Genomic DNA, 26,754 nt, shown 5'->3' with positions numbered 1-26,754 from the left:
TTGTAATTTGGGCTATCCACTAATTATAAAATAAATCAGAGGTTTTTTGACAATTTCTTAGTCTTTTTCATTCAATATGAATAATTACCACAAAATCAACTTCTCAACTACACAAAAAGTACATAATATTCCATCAGCCCAACTATAATAATAATTATTAGAGTTCTAGATTCAGGAAATATGTTCTACAGTGTTATAGAAATGAGCAACATTTTATTAGTTCAACAACTTTTGTATTATAACTTTATTTACTCTGTTCTATTTTGTGAGGATCTGAATATTTTTTTCACTGTTCTTGAAGGTAGGAATACTGAATTCACTAATAATTATTATATACAGAGATTATCAGTATAGACTACATAAAAAACAATGGAACAATTTGTGATATTTCTGTTGAATCTTAGAGTGAGAAGAACTTTGTAATTCACCATCTCAGTTCAAATTTGATGTCTTTGAGTGTGATCCCAGTTTTGAAGACATGGTCCCAGAAACTGCTGCTTATCCCATAGCCTGAAATTATAAAAATAGACCAGTTGTCACATATGGCTGCGAAACATGGATAATACTGAACGAAGACAGCAAAACTCTTATTGTCTTTGAAAGGAAGATAGTGAGGAGGATATATATATGGTCCAGTCTATGGGAATGATGCGTGCAGAGAATGAAGAAAAACCGGGAAATAGAAACAACTCTGCAAGGCTAGATTCAAGAATCACGAGGGTGAAGAAGAGGAGAGGAAGAAGAGGATTAGAAGGAGAAGGAGGAGGCAGGGGGAAAAGTTGGTAAAGGAGGTGAAGGAGGAGAAGAAGAAGAAAAAGAAAAAAGTAGAAGAAGAAGAGAAGAAGAAGAAAGAAGAAGAAGAAGAAGAAGAAGAAGAAGAAGAAAAGAAGAAGAAGAAGAAGAAGAAGATGAATATGAAGAAGAAGAAGAAGAAGAGAAGAAGAAGAAGAAGAAGAAGAAGACGAAGAAGAAGAAGAAGAAGAAGAAGAAGAAGAACAAGAACAAGAACAAGAACAAGAACAAGAAAAAGAAAAAGAAGATGAAGAAAAATAAGAAGAAAATGAAGAAACACCGGGAAACAATTCTGCAAGGTAAGATTCAGGAATTACGAGGGTGAAGAAGAGGAGGAAGAGGAGTAGGAGAAGGAGGAGAAGGAGGAGAAGGAGGAGAAGGAGGAGAAGGAAGAGAAGGAGGAGAAGGAGGAGAAGGAGGAGAAGGAGGAGAAGGAGGAGAAGGAGGAGAAGGAGGAGAAGGAGGAGAAGGAGGAGAAGGAGGTGAAAGAGGAGAAGCAGGAGAAGGAGGAGAAGGAGGAGAAGGAGGAGAAGGAGGAGAAGGAGGAGAAGAAGGAGAAGGAGGAGAAGGAGGAGAAGGAGGAGAAGGAGGAGAAGGAGGAGAAGGAGGAGAAGGAGGAGAAGGAGGAGAAGGAGGAGAAGGAGGAGAAGGAGGAGAAGGAGGAGAAGGAGGAGAAGGAGTAGGACGAGGAGTAGTAGGAGGAGGAAAAGCAGGAAAACTGAGAAGAAGAAAAAAGGATGTATTGAAAAGGAGGAGAAAAAAGTAGATAGGAGGAGAAGAAAGTTGAAAAAGAAGAGAAGAATTAGAAGAAGATGTAGGAAGGGTAAGAAAAAGACAGAAGATGATGACAGATAAAGGTGTAGATAAAGGGAGAAAAGATAGTGGAAGAAGGCAGAGGAAGAAAGATACAGGTTAAGTAGATAAAGAGGAAGAAGAAAAGAGGAAGGATAAGAAGACAGGTGAGAAAGAAGTAGAAGAAGATAAAGAAGGGAGAAGAATGTCTATTTTATAAGTCCTCAACACCTCTAATTTCAACTCAGCGAGGAATCTGAGTACATAATTCGATAGAAAATTTCATTATCTTCAAAAGTCGTGCTCTACTAAATTCGTATAAATGACTCCGTTAAAAAGTTATGAGCGAAAAACTGGATAAGGTACCATTTTTAAGCTGCCAATATTCTGAAGCATAAGCAAATCACTGCCGAGAATATTGGCTGCTAAAGTTCAAATTGGTCACACCCGCGCTACCTAGCGGGAGAAGCATAGAACTACGTCGAAATAGAGATATTGACAGTCCCTCAGTTTTATTGAAATTGTGACTTAACTGTAGCTTTAACGAAAAACTGTCAAGAGACAAAAGTTTTAGAAAATTGATTTTCTATCGATTATATGAATATTCAGTTCCTTCTTCGTGCAAGAGATAGAATACAGCTCGTTAAATCGTTGATGATTGAGTGACTTCAAACGATTCATACAGCTCGTCAGTTTCTTCTACGAATTATTGTTAAATACTCGAATAATTCAAATTCCATTACCTTTTTTGGATGAAATAGATCATTATCTTTGATTCTTTTACAGTAAAATTTCTTGATTAACTGAGATTCAAGGCTGTAAATTTCAGAAAACTGAGACCTTGTTACAAAAGGCTGTTTACTTTCTGGAATTCTAGTTGAGATTTCTGACGCTAGGTGGCAGGAGCGTGCAGACTCTGAATTTCAGCCGTCCATTCTCTCAGCTTGATTTGGAACATTGTTCTGGATCTTCAGATGCGAAATCTCAGATCATGAAAATTGGTAGTCGGTCCAGTTTTTCGCTCATAACTTCTGAACGGTGCATCGTAGACGAATTTACGTGATATCCATTTTTGTAGACGAGAAAATTCTCTACAGTTTTATATAGAGAAACGTATTTCAACATTATAAGATATTTAAGGGCTAGAGAGTTTAAAATGTGTGTGATTGTATTCAAATTCACTGAACTTGTTCTCGATTCGGTTTTTAGCTTACAACTTGTAAACGGTTCATTGAAGCTGAATTTAAGTGTGTTTAAATTTTGTTGAGAAAAAAATTATCTAAAATATCGTAGGCCTACCAAGAGTATTTTTCTTATAGATTCAATTTTATTAAATTTCTATATTTGTATTATACAGAATGACATATTTTCGCTCATGTTATCTGCATTTCCTTTGATACCAGATGGTCAAATTAACGAATATGACTCAACACAAATATTGTCACTTTTCATGCTCTTGAACCTGCAATTTTTCACATTTATTGAAAATAGACTATTAGTAACAGAGATCAAAATTGAGTTGTAACACAATATTTTTTACTCTTCTACTAGTATTGTTTTATTTACAGTTGAGTCGTTGGTCCCGGCTGCCTAAAAAGCAGTCGTTAGGTCATGTCAGAGACCCTGAAATTGTTCAGTTGCGACCTGAAAACTCTGACACCAGACCTGAGCCAGCCAGGTCACTCGATATTATTATTTACAGAAACATATTTTCATGAGTAATGTCACCCAAGCATCTAAACACATAATTTCTCTGCGGCCCAAATGGAATTATTGGGAATAGAAACGAAATTGTGTTTAAATGTCATTATACGGAAAAATTTCACAACATATCAGCTACAGTATGCATACAATAAGTACATTGAAAGTACTAGTCTGTCGAAAGTACTATCGAAAGTACAGTCTGTGCAAGTACTGCGAAATATTTATATATGCCTATTCCTACCTTAGACTCATTCTCGCACACAGGCAGTAATGCCTCTGCGAGAGTGAATATTTCTTAATCTATCTATATATATAAAAGCGAAATGGCACTCACTCATTCACTCACTCACTCACTCACTCACTCGCATAACTAAAAATCTACCGGACCAAAAACGTTCAAATTTGGTAGGTATGTTCATTTGGCCCTTTAGAGGCGCACTAAGAAATCTTTTGGCAATATTTCAACTCTAAGGGTTGTTTTCAAGGGTTTAAAGTTCGTCTTTTAGCATGTATATTCTTCTTTTCCCAATATCTTAATTATAATTGAAATTTCCATATCATATGTTACTATAGAACTATAATCTAGATAGAGTACCTCTTCGAAACAGTTGTTAACTGGCAACTAAATTAATAATTTTGTCAGGTTGGCATTAAGTTGAGTTGACTTTGTTGGGTTGGTACCAAGTTGAAGATTTAAATGCATTTATCGCGGAAAAATAATTGATTGGGCACTGCTACTTCAATCCTGGGAATATTATATTACTAGCCGTCAGGCTCGCTTCATGATAAAATGCAGGCGAGCGAAGCGAGCCTGCTCATCTCATTCTTGGACGATCCAGTCGGGGGTCCAGGGGGCGGAGCCCCCTGGCTAGACGGATATGGCGAGCGAAGCGAGCCTGACGGCTAGTATATATATATATATTCGTATATCGCTGTCATTTCTGTGGTGCTAACATTGTCTTATTTTTATTGTAAGGTGTATTATTTTTTATGATGTAGGCTACCACTGTGATTGCTTGTAAGACTTGTGAAATAAATAACTTTTTCATGTATATATTGGGTCGATGTCAAACAAGGCAAACGTCAGAAGAGTCCTGCGACAGTCGAGGCCAGCGACGGTAGAGGACTCCTGAAAAGAGGCCTCAAATGTCGCCTGCGTCAGGCGACAGTAGAGGACTCTTTAATTTTTGTACAGGCTGGACAGTCGAGACCTGCGACCGCAGAGGACTCCTAAAAAAGAGTTCACAAATATTGCCTGCGTCAGGCGACAGTAGAGGACTTTTCAATTTTTGTACAAGCCCGACAGTTGAGGCCTACGACCGTAGAGGACTCCTAAAAAAGAGTTCACAAATATTGCCTGCGTCAGGCGACAGTAGAGGACTCTTCAATTTTTGTACAAACCCGACAGTTGAGGCCTACGACCGTAGAGGACTGGAAAACAGTCCTCTACATTCACAGGCCTCGACTGTCGCGCCCCCTATATATTGACAGCGCTAATAATAATAATACTGAGGGTGATACCCACTTAAGCTCTTAGGCTTGTGCGTGGGTAATGAGTGAGAGGGATGATGATGATGAGAGGTGATGACTACGTTTTAGCATAGAGAAACAATAGCATGAGTAGATATCTCGTGGTATAGGGTGTTTATGTTGCAAAGCATGAGTAGATAATATATTTGTCTATGTCGCAACTTTTACTGTTATCTCAAGCCGATTACTGTAGATTATTGTCGATTATTACTGTTTTCTTGGGGTGTGAGTGTATGAACGGCACAATATGAGAGACTACCAGCGTCACACAGCTTCACAGGAAAGAACTATGTTTACTATTGGCTTGAGATAACAGTGAAAGTTGCGACATAAACACCCTATACCACGGGATATCTACTTATTCTATTGTTTCTCTATGGTTTTAAGTAGTCGGGACCGAAGACTTATCGGCTCCTGCGAAAGACAGGGTAGCCGTATCTATGTGATTGTGCTGTGGTCGAAAACTTTTTGCCCTGGTCGAGACACGACCTGAGGTTCTCTTGATTATTAGATCGGCTAAGAAATATTTAATAAAAATATTTAGGTCTGTGACGTCTTTTAATTTTGTAATTACCGCGATCAAACTGCGCGAAATGATGCTGGTTATGGCGTCGCTTGAGGCGGTACAACCGTGACCCCGGTGCGGGTGATCCCGTATGCAGATAAAAGTGCGTCAGATCGTAGCCGAGGAAGCCGGTGAGGGCGCCCGCCAGTACAGCCGTGGCCAGAGGGGCGGCAACCGCCGCCGCCAAGGTGGCGGAAAGCGCCGCTCGCACCGCCAGGTACGCCAAGGCGGCAAGAGAGAGCGCCGGCGCGGGCGGAAAGAGAAGGCGACGCGTGTCGAAGGGAGCCTTGTGATGGAGGCCGTGTACGCCGAAGTGCAGCGTGATGAGTAGCCGTGAGGCGGACGGCGGGCATGCGTGGAACAGCCAGCGGTGGATGCTGTACTCGACTAGGGGCCACACGCACAGGCCCACGCACCAGCCCAATGCCACCAGGTAGCTGGCGGCTGCAACACATAATAATCCTAGATGAGAAAATCATGTTTTTGGACCTTGAAATGTATAGAAAACTTGAAATTAGGGTACCTTGATTTTTTTTGGAAAGCAATATTTTCCTCACCTATGGTAATAGGGCAAGGAAAGTAATAAATTAGATAAAAATGAAAATAAACATTACGCCTATAAATGAATACCATTATATTCCCAACCTATAGTGAGGTCCACGTTATAATGGCAGTGGAGAAAGATATGAGAAACCGTTGCCGATCCTCTGTCTTGTCAATGCCTTTTTTGTGATATACAGCCATGACTATAGTGTTAGTGTTATTCTGGGAATCTCAAGCTAATAAAAAAGGGAAGAATTAATTATTTATTTTTCAATTTATAAGCTTCAAAATCAAATCGCTGTGTTGAACATAGAATTAACAATGATTGATAAGAGAACAAATTTTCATGTGTAGTTTGACTATAGTAAGGTCCACCTTATAATAGCAGTGGAGAAAGATACGGCAAAGTTGCCGAACCTCTGCCTTGTCAATGCCTTCTATAGAAGGTAGCTGATACAGGTTTATTGATGTGATATCAACTGTTCATTCTCGTTTAAAATAATCCATTGTATTTTATTAAACAAGAAATGATATTTTTCAATAATTTTATAATGAATTTTCATGATTAGGATGAAATACTTTGTTGATTAATTATCAATCCTACATTGTAAATAGACGATCTGGCAACAGAGCAAAGCGAGAGAGAGATAGCGCTATCCGCTTTGTTGAATGATAGACAAGGATAGCAATACCATTGCTAATCAAACACTGCCATTATAACGTGGACCTCACTATAATCTCGATAACTGAAAACCTGATGTTCTTCTCAAAGTTTGGTTGCCGCTTTTTCAGCCCTAATATTCTACAGCATCTTTCTTTAAGGGAATAGTGAGAAAATCTTATAATCAAAACTATAATCAATAATATTGAAGATGCAAAAGAAAGCTGTTCGTGTTTTGGAGGGCTTGTGGCCATCCCATTCATGTAGGCCCATTTTCGGAAAATACAGGTTGCTCCCGATCCCAGCATTGCACTTCCTTGAGACTGTAAATTTTGTCTTCAGAAATTCAGAGAGATTTGAAGGAAATTTAGTTTCCTTAGGTTCAAGAGGGAAGAGTTCAGCTGTATATCAGTACCCGGCTCACAGACTGACACTTTTGGAAAAAGGACCATAGGCCTATTATTCGGGACTCAAGCTCTTCAATTGTCTACCTCAAAGAATAAGGTTATGTGGAAGTCATAGGCTATTCTTGTCTTCAATCACAAATGTACTCGTAAAAGCGTGTCCCTATACTATGGTGGAATGTCGCAGTGCATTTACACTTCGAGTCAATACACTTTGCATAGAAAAATGTTCATGACATGTTACATGCCACTTGAGCTGTGCTCAGATTCATGGCTTCACGTAACAAATAACAATTAGTATAATAATAGCATAGAGAAACAATAGCATAAGTAGATATCCCATGGTATAGAGAATTTATGTCGCAACTTTTACTGTTATCTCAAGCCGATTACTGTGAATTTTCACTGTTTTGTTGAGGTGAGAGTGTATGAACGGCACAATTTGAGAGACTACCAGCGTCACACAGCTTCACGGAAAAGAATTACGTGGACTATCGACTTGGGATAACAGTAAAAGTTGCGACATGAACGCCCTGTACCTTGGGATATCTACTTATGCTATCGTTTCTTTATGATAATAGTATAGTGAGAGAAAACCTCTATACGGCTTTTCTCTGTGATATGAAGGTACATACAAAGTGAGGAGTGCTGGTGGCTGAGCGCCTGGTAGTATGCGACCGCGGTGATGAGTACCAGGAGCGGGGGCCATACCAGGAGTGCGGTGCGGGGCGAGACAACGGTCAGAGACTCGAGGAGGTCGGACTGGAACAGGCGCAAGTTGCGGTCTACTGGAGCTAGCAGCCACGCCTGGTAGTTGTCTCTTAGGTAGCCCACCTGCATCAGCAGAGGTTGCGACCAGTCGATCACATCCTATCACAAAAATAGCACATTATTAGGTGAGAAGCCTGGTTTTCACTAGTAGAGTTAGGCCTCTTTCACACGATAGGAGACGTGCAACTTGAACACTGAACAGTGTTCACGTTTTTTTGTCGAAGTACATTGAGTCAAATCGTGTCTTTCACATGGTGACTCCTATCCAGGAACCTCGTTTTGTCACGTCTTTTCCCCTCGAGGCAAGCAGAGGCAAGATCTAACAACTATGCCGACGGTTGTTCAAAGTATGACTCATCACTTTTTTCTCAAAGTCTAACTTCCTTAAAAATATACATAGAAGATTTCTGATTTCGGATTTGGATTCAGCGACCCCAAATTCTTTAAAGCGTAAGTCCCGTTTTCGAAAATATCCGAAAACAAGGAAGTTATGGCTGTTTTTAATAAAGCTTTCTATTATCATATAATTATACGGTAAAAACGAACAGGTACTGTACTTTACAGTACGTAAGTACTCTAGCTATTATAATACAACTTACACTGTATTCGTGTAGGAAATTTGGTAGGTTATTTATCTTGATTTCTGAAAATACCCCAAAATAAGGGAGTAAGATAACTTTGAAAAACCAAAGTTTTCCTGCCGATTGAAGAAACATTAAAAATTATTCTAAGACATATTTTGTCTTAGAATAAAAACGTGTAACAAATATCAGATCACTATTCAAGCTATCAAGCTTTTCATAAATTTATTTGTCTCCTCATGGCAGAAGGTTTGCGCCCAACGTTTTCACTTAAACATTTCTATGATTAAATTGTGATAGAGAACATTATCGTATTGATCTTCTAAATCCAGTTACATGTACATCGATTTTCGTAAAATTGATTTTTTTACCGTTCCTATGAATTCTAAGAATTCTATGAATTGTTTATACAGGTTCATCACAGGCCAGGCTGGTCTGAGCTATTCATGACTTTTTTTCAGTATGCATTATCAGCAGTTCTAATACACAGACATCACTACTTGGAATGCCATGACATTTTCTATTATTTCAATTCCTATTATTACCATAGATCGATTCAGATCAGCACAATGTTTATACTGTATGTTCATAATAGATTTTTCTGATTGTAAAAAGAAATAGTCAATAATTGCTGGGAATTTAAAGTGATATTCAACGATTTGAAGCTGATAAATTGGATTGTTGAATGACAATTGAAATTCAGTGAATTTTACTGTACAACATTCCTTTTCCTCCTATTTTATTGGGTGATGAGTGGAGATGATTTATGATTTCATATTTGGATTCATCTTTTCATGGTTTAATATTTTTTTTGGAAAACTAGAACTTTTAAAAATTAAAAATGTTTATGTATAAACTTCTCAGGTGTTCAAAAACTTCTTAAAACCTTTGCCTGTCCCTTTGTGAGGCAGGAGTATTATTATCTTAGTACGTACTATATAATCATATGATAATGGAAAGCTGTATTAAAAACAGCTATAACTCCCTTGTTTTCGGGTATTTTTGAAAATGGGACTTACGCTTCAAAGAATTTGGGGTCGCTGAATCCAAATCCAAAATCAGAAATCTTCTATCTATATTTTAAAGGAAGTTAGACTTTGAGAAAAAGTGATGAGTCATACTTTGAACAAATGTCGGCGGAGTTGTTAGATCTGTCGGCTTATTCGTAAGATCCCCATGTGAAAGTACAGGAGAGCTGCAAAATATGAAATATGATCTTCTGTAATATGATATTCCAGGAGCGAGGTCTCTGCCGTGTGAAACTGCCATAGTGATAGAGTTCCCTGGGCAAGTACTAACTATCTTGTGAACTCTCCCACTGAAAACGTTCATGGTAGAGTACTAGTTGTTAGTAAAGTAGAGTGGGATCTAGCACCGTGGGATAGTACTCTACCACTTGCCTTTCCCAACACCGCTTCTCACTCTACTCTACCACTACCATGATGATGAAAACATTCTCGAGCTAGTAGAGTAGAGTATTGACGTTTCAGAGTTAGTTCTGTTCACTAGACAACACACTTTACCTTCTATTCTCAATTGTAGTGAAAACAGTTACTGGACCAAGTAAGTAGAGTAGAGTTACAGTTTTTGTGTAGTTGAGAAGTTGATATTGTGGTAATTATTCATATAACATTAGTTTATCAGAGATTGACAATATGGTGTTACAACAGAAGCCGGTATTTCTAAGTATCAATAAATCTGTGGTTTTTGACAATTTCTTAGTAGTTTTATTCAATAAGAGTAGATTTAGTACGCCAGCTACTCGACCACTAACTCTACTAGTGAAAACCAGGCTTATATGTGGGTGCTACTTGCTGTTTTTTACTTTCCTTGCCCTACTACCATAGGTAAGGAAAGTATTGCTTTCCAAAAAAAATTAAGGTACCCCAATTTCATGTTTTCTATACGTTTCAAGGTCCCCTGGGTCCAAAAACATGATTTTTGGGTGTTGGTCTGTGTGTGTGTGTGTGTGTGTATGTGTGTGTGTGTGTATGTGTGTATGTCTGTGAACACGATAACTCCATTCCTAATTAACCGATTGACTTGAAATTTCAAACTTAAGGTCCTTAAACCATGAGGACCCGACAATAAGAAATTCAATAAAATTCAATTCAAGATGGCGGAAAAATGGCGGATAATTACTAAAAAACCATGTTTTTCATGATTTTCTCAAAAACGGCTCTAACGATTTTCTTTAAATTTATACCATGGATAGCTATTTATAAGCCCTATCAACTGAAATGAGTCTCATTTCTGGGAAAATTGCAGGAGCTGCGTAATATTCTCGAGAAAAATGGTGGATAATTACTAAAAAACCATGTTTTTCATGATTTTCTCAAAAACGGCTCTAACGATTTTCTTTAAATTTATACCATGGATAGCTATTTATAAGCCCTATCAACTGACATGAGTCTCATTTCTAGAAAAATTGCAGGAGCTGCGTAATATTCTCGAGAAAAATGGCGGATAATTACTGAAAAACCATGTTTTTCACGATTTTCTCAAAAATTATTCGACTGATTCATTTCAAATTCATACTCTGTATAGTTATTTATCAGCTCCATCAACTGGCATGAGTCTCCTTTCTGGGAAACTGATGGGGGGTTAACCCCATCCTTGAGAAATGGACTTTGTGACCTCCTTCTCGTGCATGAGATAAGTAGGTAGATCAGTCTATGAAAATAACACATAGTCGAGATATTTCATCTGTAGAACAGCTGTTTTGACGACTTTTAAAAAATCATCGGATTTCACAATTATATACATCGGAAAACAATTATATACACACATATACAGTAGTCCGATCGTAGTTTCAAATAATTATGTTGCCGCCCAATCGTCATTATGTTATTTCTCTAAATTATTGTCATTTAAGAATGAGGCTCCCAGTTCAAGGAGCAAGGAAAGTTGTGTGAGTGTACCACACCAGATTTTTTACTTTAGGACTATACCGTGCCTCAAACAAAAACTTAATCATTGAGAAAGTATTCAATTGTATCTGTTTTCTTTAACTTACTCGTTCCAAATCTTCAGTATCTATGGGATCGACATTCAGCTTGTCTTGCACTCTATACTCTGGCACAAGTTTGAGAGCAGCCGGCGAGTGGTTAGTCCGCTCCAATGTCTCCGAAACGTCGCGGCCCGCGAATCGTTGCAGGGTCCGCTTGCCGCCCGGGTGGAATTTTGCCGAATCTGCAACAAATTTGAACGATATTTGAAAAAACTATCGGGAATAATAACAGAAAATTGAACAAAATCACGAGAGCTATCGGGAATAATAACATAAAATATGGCACTGGATCCCTTTATATCAGGATTAGAGTCATTGACTGTCTCAGTGTGAAAACTATAAACTATTTAAACATTTAAACATTTAAACATTTAAACATTTAAACATTTAACATTTAAACATTAACATTTAAACATTTAACATTTAAACTTTAACATTTAAACATTTAAACATTTAACATTAAACATTTAAACATTTAAACATTTAAACATTTAAACATTTAAACATTTAACCATTTAAACATTTAACATTTAAACATTTAAACATTTAAACATTTAAACATTAAACATTTAAACATTAAACATTTAAACATTTAAACATTAAACATTTAAACATTTAACATTTAAACATTTAAACATTTAAACATTTAAACATTTAAACATTTAAACATTAAACATTTAAACTTAACATTTAAACATTTAACATTAAACATTTAAACTTTAAACATTAAACATTTAAACATTTAAACCTTTCAACATTTAAACATTTAAACATTTAAACATTTAAACATTTAAACATTAAACATTTAAACATTTACACATTTAAACATTTAAACATTTAAACATTTAAACATTTAAACATTTAACATTTAAACATTTAACATTTAAACATTTATAACATTTAAACATTTAAACATTTAAACATTTAAACATTTAAACATTTAAACATTTAAACATTTGAACATTTAAACATTGAACATTTAAACATTTAAACATTTAAACATTTAAACATTTAAACATTTAAACATTTAAACATTTAAACTTTAACATTTAAACATTTAAACATTTAAACATTTAAACATTTAAACATTAAACATTTAAACATTTAAACATTTAAACATTTAAACATTTAAACATTTAAACATTTAAACATTTAACATTTAAACATTTAAACATTTAAACATTTAAACATTTAAACATTTGAACATTAAAATATTTAAACATTTAAACATTAAGAGAAATACCAAACCGTCGAGTTGAATCTTAGACCTCACTTCGCTCGGTCAAAAAAGTTATTGAATGTCAAAATTTGAGGCTCGATTTTAATTTATATAGATTAACCATCTCTCCATAAATTTTTGTTATAACATCGACCTTCTAAACACCACTAATGGAAAGGATAACTTCGGGAAGAATCCTTAAAATTGTGATGCGAGAAACGGCTTCACAGAGGGAGACACAGAGAAAAAGATGGCTGGATAAGGTGCTGAATGATGTCAGGAGTGAGGGGATGGAGAGGCATAGTCAACGATAGAGATGCGTGGAGGTTGACAGTTGCGGAGGCCAAGGCTCATCATGGGTTGTAGCGCCATACAAGAAAAGAAGAAACACCACTGATTACAGTATGTTATATTATAACATTAGCAGGGAAGAATAGTATGAATAGTGTGACTTGCCTGGTGATATCATGGTCAGCTCCATTGAACTTGACAATCAGTCGGGCTTTTGTCGGATCTCTGCCATCAATCTCATTGTCCCCGGTATCCATTGCATGTTCAGCGATTATCTGTGGCGTTCCTCTGAAAATAAACCACAGAAAAATGAAATTAAACCACGTTTGCCAACCACCTAATACAAGAAAATCACAAACACACAAACATAAATACCGACCTACAAATCAAACACAAAAAACAAAGGACCAGAGCTAGACACAATAGAACAATTTGAAATATACACACAATTTGAAAGCAATAGACAATGTATATTAAATGAAAAAGCCAACTTCAAATCCCATATCCTCTTATACCTTCTCAGCCATAACAAACCCATTAGACACCAATAACTGCACACTAAAAAGTAAATAAAGTAAAATAATTGCACGCATCTCAAGTCTACTTTTCTAAGATCTGATCCAGCTGGTGACAGGACAATAGCGCTGCAGACACACGAAGTCTGCTATCTCTTCATAGTGGATGATTTAATAGAATCAACAGTTTCCAACAGTTTGCAATTGAATAATCTTATTTTCTCGAATTTCGAGCTTATTTCCAATTTCAGGTGAAAATGTTACAAAACATTGATTGTAGAGATTTTCATGCTCAATCTTTTCGACTTGAAATTTTTCGTTCAAATTGTATCTGAAGCCTGATGATTGGAAATCTAAAATAAAACTTTGCATAGATGGTGCAGAGCTCCTGAAATTTCTACAGATATGAGACTTGTGGCAGTTGATAGAGCTTATCAATGACTTTTATAGGTATGAATTTGATCAAAATCGTTGGAGCCGTTTTCGAGAAAATCGCGAAAAACCCTGTTTTTACTATATTATTAGAATTCATTTACCGGTACTTGAATTAAGATTGTTTTTTGGTCCTTCAAAGTTATTTCTTTAATATGTGAATATTTCCTATTTCAGTGATAATGATGTGAAATTTTTCTTCTAAGTTTGGTTTTGGGCATCTGAATTTGTTCGTTTGTTCTCAATAGCTTCCTAAGCTGCGTACACATATACGCTCTTCCAACCCGCACCGAGCACGCCCCTCCCTCGTACCGCCCTCGTACCGCCCTCGTTCCTCCATCGAACCACAGTCGCACCGCCCACGCACCCATCATGAACGTTACGGAAGATGTTAGATCTTCTCGCGTTCCCCGGTCGAACGACTCTTGCTCGCCGGTCGATCATCAATCGCTCTGCTGGAGTGACGTTCGGTTGCGGAGCAGAGCGAAAGTCTGTACGCACCTCTAGAGACTCTTATCAGAATATAGGAACTGTCAGAGGTTATAACATTCATACGGTAACATAAAGAAGAAGAAAAACACACAAAGGAACCCTCTCTACACTCGAACTCTGCCGTGGTATAGAACGCTTCAACTTCCATTTAAAAAACTACTTTGTAAAAATAATTAGGAACTGAAAAATTATGTGGAGTGAACAACTACAAGACTTAACCTATTTTGGACTATGTGTAACCTTATCTAAATATGGGACAGGTATAGCACAAGGTTACCCTATTTTTTCTCTCCCTATCATCTCTGATGATGAACTTATTGTATGATTCAATGTAATTATTTACAGATAAATTCTATATTGGCACAATCTCCATAGCCCATACTGGTTTGATAACCTTCATAGTGTAGTGTGAACATCACTATTTCATCAAATAATAAAGTCGTACTATTCTAATTTTCTTTTGACATGCAAACCATCATTGTATCATTGTATCACTGTTGTTGAGAGAATAGGATAGGAAAAATTTGAATAGATGAATACAGATTGAGCATATCTCAAGTGATTACTGTAACAATATGATGTCAAAAATAATTATGAACTATATGGTGACACAGAAAATAGAACTAAAGTGAAGTCCACGTTATAATGGCAGAGTTTGATTAGCAATGCTATTGCTATCCTTGTCTATCATTCAACAAAGCGGATAGCGCTATCTCTCCCTCGCTTTGCTCTGTTGCCTGCTTTTTAGGCAGCCGGGAACGACGGAACACTACATACTATAGATTAGCGTTCTTCATTTTGGGTAAAGTTATTCTTACGCTTTCAAATAGGAGATAAAATAGCAGATCGGCTCTTAACAATGTGGAATTGATAGCTAATTGACAAAATATTTAATCTCAATTATGATATTATTAAAAATAAAATTTCTTGCTCAATAAAATATGATTGATTATTACTTTCCTTGCCCTATTACCATAGGTAAGGAAAGTATTGCTTTCCGAAAAAATTAAGGTACCCCAATTTCTAAATTTCTATAAGTTTCAAGGTCCCCTGAGTCCAAAAAACTGGTTTTTGGGTATTGGCCTGTATGTGTGTGTGTGTGTGTGTGTGTGTGTGTGTGTGTGTGTGTGTGTGTGTGTATGAGTGTATGTGCGTCTGTGTACATGATATCTCATCTCCCAATTAACGGAATGACTTGAAATTTGGAACTTAAGGTCCTTCCACTATAAGGATCCGACACGAACAATTTCGATCAAATGCAATTCAAGATGGCGGCTAAAGTGGCGAAAATGTTGTCAAAAACAGGGTTTTTCGTGATTTTCTCGGAAACGGCTCCAACGATTTTGATCAAATTCATACCTAGAATAGTCATCGATAAGCTCTATCAACAGCCACAAGTCCCATATCTGTGAAAATTTCAGGAGCTCCGCCCCATCAATGCAGATAGATTCCCAATTATCAGGCTTCAGATACAATTGAAACAAAAAAAATCAAGTGGAGTAAATTGAGCATGAAAATCGCTACAAGTAATGTTCAATAACATGTTCACCTAAAATTGAAAATAAGCTTTAAATTCGAGAAAATGTGATTATTGAATTGCCAATTATTGTTGATTCTATTAAATCATTCACTATGAAGAGATAGCAGACCTCATGTGTGTCTCCAGCGCTATTGCCCTGTCACCAGCTGATTCAAATCTTTGAATAGTAGACTTGAGATGCGCGGGAACACTAACGTCAGGTGATAAATTTTCATAACGGCAAGGAAAGTTGTGTGAGTGCGCCACACCAGATTTTTTTAAACAAGAATAAACAATTAATATTACATTAATAAACCTGTATCAGCTACCGTCTATAGAAGACATAGACAAGACAGAGGTTCGGCAACGTTGTTCTCCTATCTTTCTCCACTGCCATTATAACGTGGACCTCACTGTATGACACAAGTACTGCTTCAAGAAAACGTGATAAAAAGCGTTCCACTCAGTCACGCCTCACTGGTCTGCATTCTGCTAATAACGACCTTTTCAACTGCAGGAAAACAACTCACTGCAAATGATAACAGATCTCATCTCACTGTTACAGCTGCTTCTGTTGTCGAATCTCTGGTTTGTGAAATCAGAATTATTGTTGGAGACTAGAATCCTAGTCGAATGTAAAAAAAAATCTGGTGTGGTACACTCACACAACTTTCCTTGCTCATTGAACTAGGCCTATAAGCCTCATTATCAAACGAGAATAATTTAGGGGAATAACATAATGACGATTGACGGCAACATATTTGCAACTACGATCAGACAATATACACATACACAATTACACAATATACACATACACATAAATTATACAGTATATACACATATACAATTGTATATGTGTATATACAATTGTTTTCAGAGTACTTTTTGCTTTATGTAAATTGTGAAATTCGATGATTTTTTTGAAATTCGTCAAAACAGATGTTCTACAGATGAAATATCTTGACTATGACTGTGTTCTTTTTATAAACTGCTCTACCTGCCGTACCCACGGTATATGGAAGAAAAAAAAGTAAAACCCGTGTACCTACCTATCTCATGCACGAGAATGAGGTTACAAAGTCCATTTCTCAAGGATTGGGTGGACCCCCCATTAGTACCCCAGGAAAAAGACTCATGTCAGTTGATAGAGCTAATAAATAACTATACAGGGTATGGATTTGAAAGAAATCGTTAGAGCCGTTTTTGAGAAAATCGTGAAAAACATGGTTTTTTAGTAACTGTCATTTTTCTTAAGAATATTACGGAGCTCCTGCAATTTTCAGAAATGAGACTCATGTCAGTTGATACGGCTTATAAATAGCTATCCATGGTAAAAATTTGAAGAAAATCGTTAGAGCCGTTTTCGAAAAAACCGTGAAAAACATGGCTTTTTAGTCATTATCCGCCATTTTTCTCAAGAATATTACGGAGCTCCTGGAATTTTCCCAGAAATGAGACTCATGCCAGTTGATAGGGCTTATGAATCCATGGTATAAATTTGAAGAAAATCGTTGGAGCCGTTTTCGAGAAAACCGTGGTTTTTAGTCATTTTCCGCCATTTTTCTCAAGAATATTACGGAGCTCCTGAAGATTTCCCAGAAATGAGACTCATGCCAATTGATAGGGCTTATAAATAGCTATCCATGATATAAATTTGAAGAAAATCGTTAGAGCCATTTTCGAGAAAAACGTGAAAAACATGTTTTTTTTAGTAATTTTCCGCCATCTTGGATTGAATTTTATTGAATTTCTTATTGTGGGGTCCTCATGGTATAAGGACCTTGAGTTTAAAATTTCAAGTCGATCGGTTAATTGAGAATGGAGTTATCATGTTCACACACACATACACACACACATACACACACACACACCACACACACACACACACACACACACACACACACACCACACACACACACAACACACCCACACACACACACACACGCGCGCGCACACACCACACCACACACACACACCCACACACACACACACACACATACACACACACACACACACACCACACACACACACACACAACACACACACACACACACACACACACACACCACACACACACACCCACACACACACACACACACACACACACACACACACACACACACACACCACACACACACCACACACACCCCACCACACACACACACACACACACGCGCGCGCACACACACACACACCACCACACACACACACACACCAACACACACACACACACACCCACACACACACACACACACACACAACACACACAACAACACACACACACCACACCAACACACACACACACACCACACACAACACACACACCACACACACACACACCAACACACACACACCACACCACACACACACACACACACACACACACACACCACACACAACACACACACCACACACACACACATACACACACACAGACCAATACCCAAAAATCATGTTTTTGGACTCAGGGGACCTTGATACGTATAGAAAACTTGAAATTGGGGTACCTTAATTTTTTTTGGAAAGCAATACTTTCCTTACCTATGGTAGTAGGGCAAGGAAAGTGACAAGAGATGACAGAAATAATCATATATCATATATCAATAATCATATAAAATATTAATATATTCTTTACTTTATGATGAAACTATTGAACTCTTTAAACAGTAGAGATATTTAAAATTAAAACTATAAAGCTCTGTTTAAGTCCGTACAGATATATGCGCCGCGAACATGAGCAATTCACTTTTAATCAGCTGATTATATCTGTATTTTCACAGAAACGGTAAGATACAGATATAAAAAGCTTGGCATCAGCTAATTAAGAGTGAATTGCTCATGTTTGCGGCGCGTATATCTGTACGCACCTTTAAACTCTAATACACCGTTCAACTCTGTTTAACTCTTCAAACTCTGTTGAACTCTGCACAATTCAAGTTTCTATAGTGAGGTCCACGTTATAATGGCAGTGGAGAAAGATAGAAGAACAACGTTGCCGATCCTCTGTCTTGTTGCCTTCTATAGACGGTAGCTGATACAGGTTTATTGATGTAATATTAAATGTTCATCCTCGTTTAAAATAATCAATTATATTTCATCAAGCAAGATATTATACTTTTCAATGATTTCATAATTAATTTTCATAATCAAGATTTGATAATTTGATAATTTTTAATTAGTTATTGATTCTACATTGTTGAAAGCCGATCTGGCAACAGAAGAGCAAGAAAGAGATAGCGCTATCCGCTTTTCAGAAAGATAGACAAGGATAGCAACACCATTGCCAATCAAACACTGCCATTATAACGTGAACCAGTTGTCATCTTTAGAAATTCTATTGGAATGATCATTACACGATAAACTTAAAGAGTAATCAACAGCTGTTTGTCGAGTTCCATTCAATCTGGTAGAGTTTATAAGGACAGAAAAAATCATACGACCAAAAATCGATGAGTGATTCTTCTTCTTCTTCATCATCCCCCATTTCTTCTTCTTCTTCCTTCTTCTTTCTTCTTCTTCTTCTTCTTCCTTCTTCTTCTTCTCCTTCTTCTTCTTCTTCTCCTCCAGTCTTCTTCTCATTCTTCTTCTTCAACTTCTTCTTCTTCTTTCTTCTCCTTCTCTGCTTTTCTTCTTCTTCTCGCTTCTTCTTCTTCTTCTTCTTCTCTTCTTCGTTTATTCTTTCTTTTTTTCTTTTCTTCTTCTCTTCGTCTGCTTCTTCTTCTTCTTCTTCTTCTTCTTCTTCTCCTGTCTTCTTCTCATTCTTCTTCTTCATCTTCTTCTTCTTCTTCAACACACCTGCAGTTGGTGCTGAAACAGGCGAACAGCTCTGAAATCAGTTTCCTTGTATTGTTTCTGCCTGACTCACAAATGAATGTAGGCCTACTTGTTCTGCTGAATACGGAATGCAATAACTAATTAACTCGTTTTTATAAAGTCACAAGCTTGTGTAATGTCTATTACTCAAGGAAGTGTCGACTGCTTTTCACCTCTATCTGTTTTATATTTGGTAGAGAGTTAGTGGGAAGAATACTTCGAATACTCTTTCCAAAGAATGGACATTGATAAGTCCAAAGCTCCGCCAATTTATGTAGATGCATAACAATATTATCTATTTTATCTATAGTTATTACAAATTGTTTTAACTTTCCTTGCCCTATTACCATAGGTAAGGAAAGTATTGCTTTCCGAAAAAAATTAAGGTACCCCAATTTCTGAATTTCTATACGTTTCAAGGTCCCTGAGTCCAAAAAACTGGTTTTTGGTATTGGTCTGTATGTGTGTGTGTGTGTGTGTGTGGTGTGAGTGTATGTGCGTCTGTGTACACGATATCTCATCTCCCAATTAACGGAATGACTTGAAATTTGGAACGTAAGGTCCTTACAATATAAGGATCCGACACGAACAATTTCGATTAAAAGCTATACAAGATGGCGGCTAAAATGGCGAAAATGTTTTCAAAAACAGGGTTTTTCGCGATTTTCTCGAAAACGGCTCCAAAGATTTTGATTAAAGTTATACCTGAATTAGTCATCTATAAGCTCTATCAACTGCCACAAGTCCCATATCTGTAAAAAATTCAGGAGCTCCTCCTCATCTATGCAAACTTTTATTTTAGATTCTCAATTATCAGGCTTAAGATACAATTCAAACGAAAAAAAATTTTGTGGAAAATATTGTGCATGAGAATCTCTACAATTATTGTCCAGTAACATTTTCACCTAAAATTAAAAATAAGCTCGAAATTCGAGAAAATGTCATTATCCAATTGCAAACTGTTGGCAACTGTTAACTTCTATTAAATGATTCACTATGAAGAGATTGCAGACCTCGTGTGTCTCCAGCGTTATTGCCCTGTCACCAGCTGGATCAAATCTTTGAACAGTAGACTTGAGATGCGCGGGAACACAAGCGTCTGGTGATCAATTTTCATAACGGCAAGGAAGTTGTGTGAGTGCGCCACACCAGATTTTTTTTATTCATACTATATACAGCTCAATAATTATTCTCTTAATTTATATTTCGTAAATTCATCCATAATTTTTCTGTATTGTAAGCTATTGTATATAAGTGTAAAAGCCAGTATATATTGTAATCTACATAAATAAAGTACTCAATCAATCAATCAATCTGTCTACCAATGAAGTTTCTAAAATAGAGACCATCTCTACAGAATGATTAGTGCGCGTCTCTCATGGTAAACTGTAACCTCTTCTTCGTCTCTCCAATGTTCCAACCCATCCTATAGTGAAATCCACGTTATAATGACAGTGGAGAAGGATAGGGGAACAACGTTGCCGATCCTCTGTCTTGTCAATGCCTTCTATAGACGGTAGCTGATACAGGTTTATTGATGCAATATTAACTGTTCATTCTCGTTAAACGTGATCAATTATATTTTATTAAGCAGGAAATGATATTTTTCAATGATCTCATGATGAATTTTCATAATTAAGATGAAATATTCTGTTAATTAAATTATTATTAATTTTACAACTTTAGCAAAACTATCTCTTTCTCCCTTATTTCCTCTGTTTGCCAGATCGTCTAATAACAATGAAGAATTAATAATTAATTAACAGAATATTTACCATAGAATAATTTAGCAGAATAGTGACTGCTTCCACCTATATAACATATACCTGTCTACCAAGTCCACCTTCACCCTAGTGAGGTCCACGTTATAATGACAGTGGAGAAAGATAGGGGAACAACATTGCCGATCCTCTGTCTTGTCAATGCCGATAGCTGATACAGGTTCATTGATGTAATATTAACTGTTCATTCTCGTTTCTGAGACTGCGCGTCTCTCATGATAATATTCAATGCAAACTGTACCAAACTGTAATAACCTCTTCTCTACTAGTAGTTCTGTGAACAGTAGACCTAACGCAGTATTCTCATCTACAAGTACCTGATTGAAACTATAGACCTTATGGGAATACAGCAATAGACTGGCCCCTCCACACATCTGTGTAATCACTTGTCAGCTGATTTATGATGGATAATTCTATAGTCTGATTTTTACTCTAATATTGGCGTATGAAGGAGGCTCCTTTTTCCTTTTATATTATCCTTGAAATGCAAAATTTCCAAAAACCTTGTATATACGTCGACGCGCATGGCGTAATGGTTATTTTCATTTTTATCTAATTTATTACTTTCCTTGCCCAATCCCATAGGTGTGGAGAACATCTGTGTAATATCTACTTGTCAGCTGATTTATGATGAATAATTCTATAGTCTGATATTTACTCCAATATTCGAGTATGAAGGTGACTCCTTTTTTCTTTTATATTATCCTTGAAATGCAAAATTCCCAAAAACCTTGTATATACGTCGACGCGCAATTAAAAGAGGAACACACCTGTCAAATTTCATGAAAATCTATTACCGCGTTTCGCCGTAAATGTGCAACATATAAACATTTAAACATTAAGAGAAATGCCAAACCGTCCACTTGAATCTTAAACCTCACTTCGCTCGGTCAATTGAATATTCTGTTGATTAATTATTAATTCTACATTGTTATAACACGATCTAGCAACAGAGCAGATAAGGGAGAAAGAGATAGCACTATCCCCTTTGTTGAATGATAGACAAGGATAGCAATACCATTGCTAATCAAACTCTGCCATTATAGCATAGATGACGTTTGTTCATGGATTGCCTTGTTGACCTGAAGCAGGTGTTGATTTAATTGCTCAATATCAATGCTATTGCAAAAAACTCTTGTAAAATTTCATTTATATGCAAGTTAGGGAGAGCATTTTAATCACTTGTGGTCAAGGTTTGTTATAGTGAACATATTTGAAAGTCTTTGTGAGTGGAATCCATTGATATTTGAATACAAGTAGTGATAAATATTTCGAAGTGTCATATAGTAAGTGTTTTATAGTAATTTTTAAGCGAAAATTGATCTTGAACTATTTACAGTAGAAACATAAACTAATTTTTTGGGCATGTAACATTATCAAAATTTTGGAATGGAATAGTTTTGGGCCAAGCCTGTTGTTCCTACCCAATCATATTATTTTATATGATTTGTAATATTGTATCCACGAATAAATAAATAAATAAATAAATAAATAAATAGTGAACAAGTGCTACTACAGTGACGTGAGGTCCACGTTATAATAGCAGTGGAGAAAGTTAGGGGATCAACGTTGCCGATCCTCTGTCTTTTCAATGCCTTCTATGGACGGTAGCTGATCAATGTAATATCAACTGTTCATTCTCGTTTAGAATAATCAATCATATTTTATTGAGCAAGAATTATTTTCTTCAATAACTTCATGATGAATTTTCATAATTGAGATGTAATATTTAGTTAATTAATTTTTTATTCTACATTGTTAAAAGACGACCTGGCAACACAGCAAAGCGAGAAAGAGATAGCGATATCCGTTTTTTTGATAAACAAGGGGACATAGGGGAACTAAAAGACGACCTGGCAACACAGCAAAGCGAGAAAGAGATAGCGTTATCCGCTTTTTTGATAAACAAGGATAGGGGAACAACATGGCTGATCCTCTGTCTTGTCAATGCCGATAGCTGATACAGGTTTATTGATGTGAAATTAACTGTTCACTTTCATTTAAAATAATCAATTATATTTTATCAAGCAAAAAGTTAATATTTTTCAGTGATCTCATTATGAATTTTCATAATCAAGATTAAATATTTTGTTAATTAATTATTAATTCTACATTGTTAAAAGACGATCTGGCAACAGAACAAAGCGAGAAAGAGATAGCGCTATCTGCTTGTTGAAAGATAGACAAGGATTGCAATACCATTGATAATCAAACACTGCCATTATAACGTGGACCTCAATTTACAATCAAAGTTTCTGTTGAAGTTTGTGAATACAGTGGTGTTTTTGAACGTCCTTGTGAATGAAATTCATAGATATTTGAATACAAAAATGGAGAGTTTTCCTAAACATTTCAATGAGTTTTCAGTGAACAAATGCTACTATACAGTAAAAATGTTGATAGGCTACTCAAGCTTTGAAACTGTATCTCTTTTTATCAACAGGAGTTTTTAATACCATCATTCATTTTAAGAATTTTTGAAACAACCATTGTGATTGAGGTACTTTATCAGATCCATAAATTCAGTCAATCATAAATATAGTGAGGTCCACGTTATAATGGCAGTGTTTGATTAGCAATGGTATTGCTATCCTTGTCTATCATTCAACAAATCGGATGGCACTATCTCTTACTCCCTTTGCTCAGTTGCCAGATCGTCTTTTAACAATGTAGAATTGATAATTAATTAACAAAATACTCTATCCAAATTATGAAATTATTGAAGAATATAATGTCTTGATTAATAAATATAATTGATTATTGTAACCTTCCGGTAGTTAGACTACACCCTACTCAATAACCCGAGCATTCGCGTGTTGTATTTTGTACAAAATCCAATTTTCCAAGTGTTATGTACTCTGTTTACTGTCAAAACATATTAATTAATTGTATAATTACTTTTTCCGTCTTCTTGGATTATTTTACGCCTATGAACATTTGGATGATTACCTTTTCATAGCCCAATAAGGTACATCAAGCAAAGCCATCAATTCTGTGTTATTGGTTCGTTTACAGTCCCCGTATACAGTCTTTCCTTATCTTATGCACAGTGCGACTTATGCAATGTTGCGACTAAATGGCACCTGAAGACTCAACCATTGCTGGATTGATACTGCAACTCAGTGGAGTGATGGAGGGAATGTTTCGGATTGCATAGGTGACTCATTCACTGACACCACCCCATTCAATAGTTTTGTGCAGCGAAAAAACTGTCTCTGTTTTACTTTTTACAACAGCGGGACTGCCAGAAGGTTAAACGAGAATGAACGGTTAATATTACATCGTTAAACCTGTATCAGCTACCGTCTATAGAAGGCATTGACAAGACAGAGGATCGGCAATGTTGTTCTTCCATCTTTCTCCACTGCCATTATAACGTGGACCTCACTATAGGAGACAGTATTTTCCATTAAAGTATAAGTGAGGTAGCCTGCAAGCAGATAAGTGAACCTATTATGAGTGCAATGAACATATCGTGAACATATATTTCCAGTATCCAGTATTGTAATTCATATTTTTTTTCATGAACAAATAAAAATTAAGGAAAATAATAAAGGACTGAAAATTTTGTGAAGTGAACAACTACAAGACTCTTAACCTATTTCGGACTATGTGTAACCTTATCTAAATTTGGGAGAAGAATTACACAAGGTTACCTTATTTTATCTTTCCCTATCTTTTTTGATGATGTACTTATTATATGAATCAATAGGGAAAGTATCCTGTTAGCACAAGTGATCGATTATCAGAGTCAATCGATTATCGATTTGTCAACTGTTAATCGATTGAGTCAATCAATCGAGGCAATTATTCATCGATTGTCGATAATCAGAGTCAACTAAATAATGGATGGTCAAGTGCCCGAATTTTCGGGAAGTGCCGCGTCGGTCAAAGATGGTGAAAAGCATCATGTTGATGGTTCCACAATCAGTTCGGTGCTTGAAACAGCCTTAGATTCGTTGCAAACCGAAATGCACGTCCCCGGCTATCGGTTCTGTGGCCCCGGAACCCACGTGGAGGCCCGACTGCAGCGGGGCGACCAGCCAATCAACCGACTGGACTGTGCGTGTAGGGAGCACGACATCGCCTACCATGCGGACACAGGCCATAGGATTGTGGCCGACGAAAAACTCGCGCAGCAAGCGAAACAGATTTTCAAGTCGCCGGATGCAAGCTTCAAGGAACGTTTCACCGCGTGGCTGGTCGCGAAAACGATGAAGTTGAAAGTGAAACTGGCACGGAGGACTGTGACTGTGCCCGAGGGTCACCCGGACACTGGAGTTGGTGAATAGAATTGACTACTTTTATTTTTGACCCAGGAGGGCGAAGTTAGGGTGCAGTCGGCCCTCTCCTACACTTGACACTCAACCTGAAATGGATGGCAAGGGAAGGGAACAAGCTTCTTCTACTCCTGATCACAACTGACAAATTCAAATCAACAGAGTTCCATGTACAGAGTTACAATCAACTCAAGATTTCACCATGCAAGAAGGAGAGGTCTCTTCCCAGAAAGGTTGGCTCTAGATTTGAATCTCCAGTGACAACTCCATTATTTCAATTCTATCCTACACAAGGATTTTACTATGCAGGAAGAGAAGTTTTCTTCCCAGAAAATTCTGCTCCAGATTTAAATCTTCACAGTGACAGCTTCAACATTCTAATCATATTATTTTCTACACAAGGATTTTACTCTGCAAGAAAAAGAGCCTTCTTTCCAGAAAGGTCTGCTCCATATTTTGATCTTTTAATTCTATTCTACACAAGGATTTTACTATGCAGGAAAAAATATAAATCCACTTTGTGAAAATAATTATGGACTGAAAATTTTGTGAAGTGATCAACTACAAGACTCAACCTATTTCTGACTATGTTATACCTTATCTAATAAATAAATTAAAATCGAATAAAGTCTTATTCGCAATTAAGTAAAGACATAAATAAAAAATATCGAAATCAAACTATCGTTATAATCTTGATTGACTACATCTATCTATCTATATTCTATAAAATCTTTGACATTGTATTCAGCTATTTTTTGAGTGAATTCAATTATCGTGTTAATACCTAAATTTTTCCTTCTCAACGTAGTTAAAATACATGTAGAATAGTTTGGTTTTGAAGCACATAAATCCAAAAATCTACTTTGTGGAAATAATTAAAGACTGAAAAGTTTTTGAAGTGAACAACTACAATACTTAACGTATTTCGGGCGATTATTAACCTTACCTAAATTTGGGAGAGAAATAGCACAAGGTTACCTTATTTTTTCTCTCCCTATCATTTTAATGATGTAACTATTGTATGAATCAATAAAGAATAAAAGAAATATACATTTTCAC

The 26,754-nt window shown here is 36.5% G+C and overlaps 1 protein-coding gene across 1 annotated transcript in view; it reads right to left on the bottom strand.

Annotated features, from left to right (window-relative positions):
- Positions 1-216: 216 nt before the first annotated feature.
- The window catches only part of LOC111062460 (fatty acid 2-hydroxylase), a 37,546-nt gene continuing 11,008 nt past the window's right edge, over positions 217-26,754 (bottom strand). Inside the window, exons 2-6 of the mRNA XM_039429614.1 lie at positions 13,025-13,151; positions 11,360-11,566; positions 7,627-7,861; positions 5,393-5,827; positions 217-510 (exon numbers count right to left, since the gene is read on the bottom strand). Coding sequence (XP_039285548.1) covers positions 425-510; positions 5,393-5,827; positions 7,627-7,861; positions 11,360-11,566; positions 13,025-13,151 — 1,090 coding nt within the window. The 3' untranslated portion in view covers positions 217-424. The remainder of the gene's footprint in view (positions 511-5,392; positions 5,828-7,626; positions 7,862-11,359; positions 11,567-13,024; positions 13,152-26,754) is intronic.

This window comes from Nilaparvata lugens, chromosome 5 (assembly GCF_014356525.2).
Source record: "Nilaparvata lugens isolate BPH chromosome 5, ASM1435652v1, whole genome shotgun sequence".
NCBI classification, from domain to species: domain Eukaryota; kingdom Metazoa; phylum Arthropoda; class Insecta; order Hemiptera; family Delphacidae; genus Nilaparvata; species Nilaparvata lugens.
Note: the sequence above shows the minus strand (reverse complement) of the source record. Positions and strands in the feature narration are given on the sequence as shown.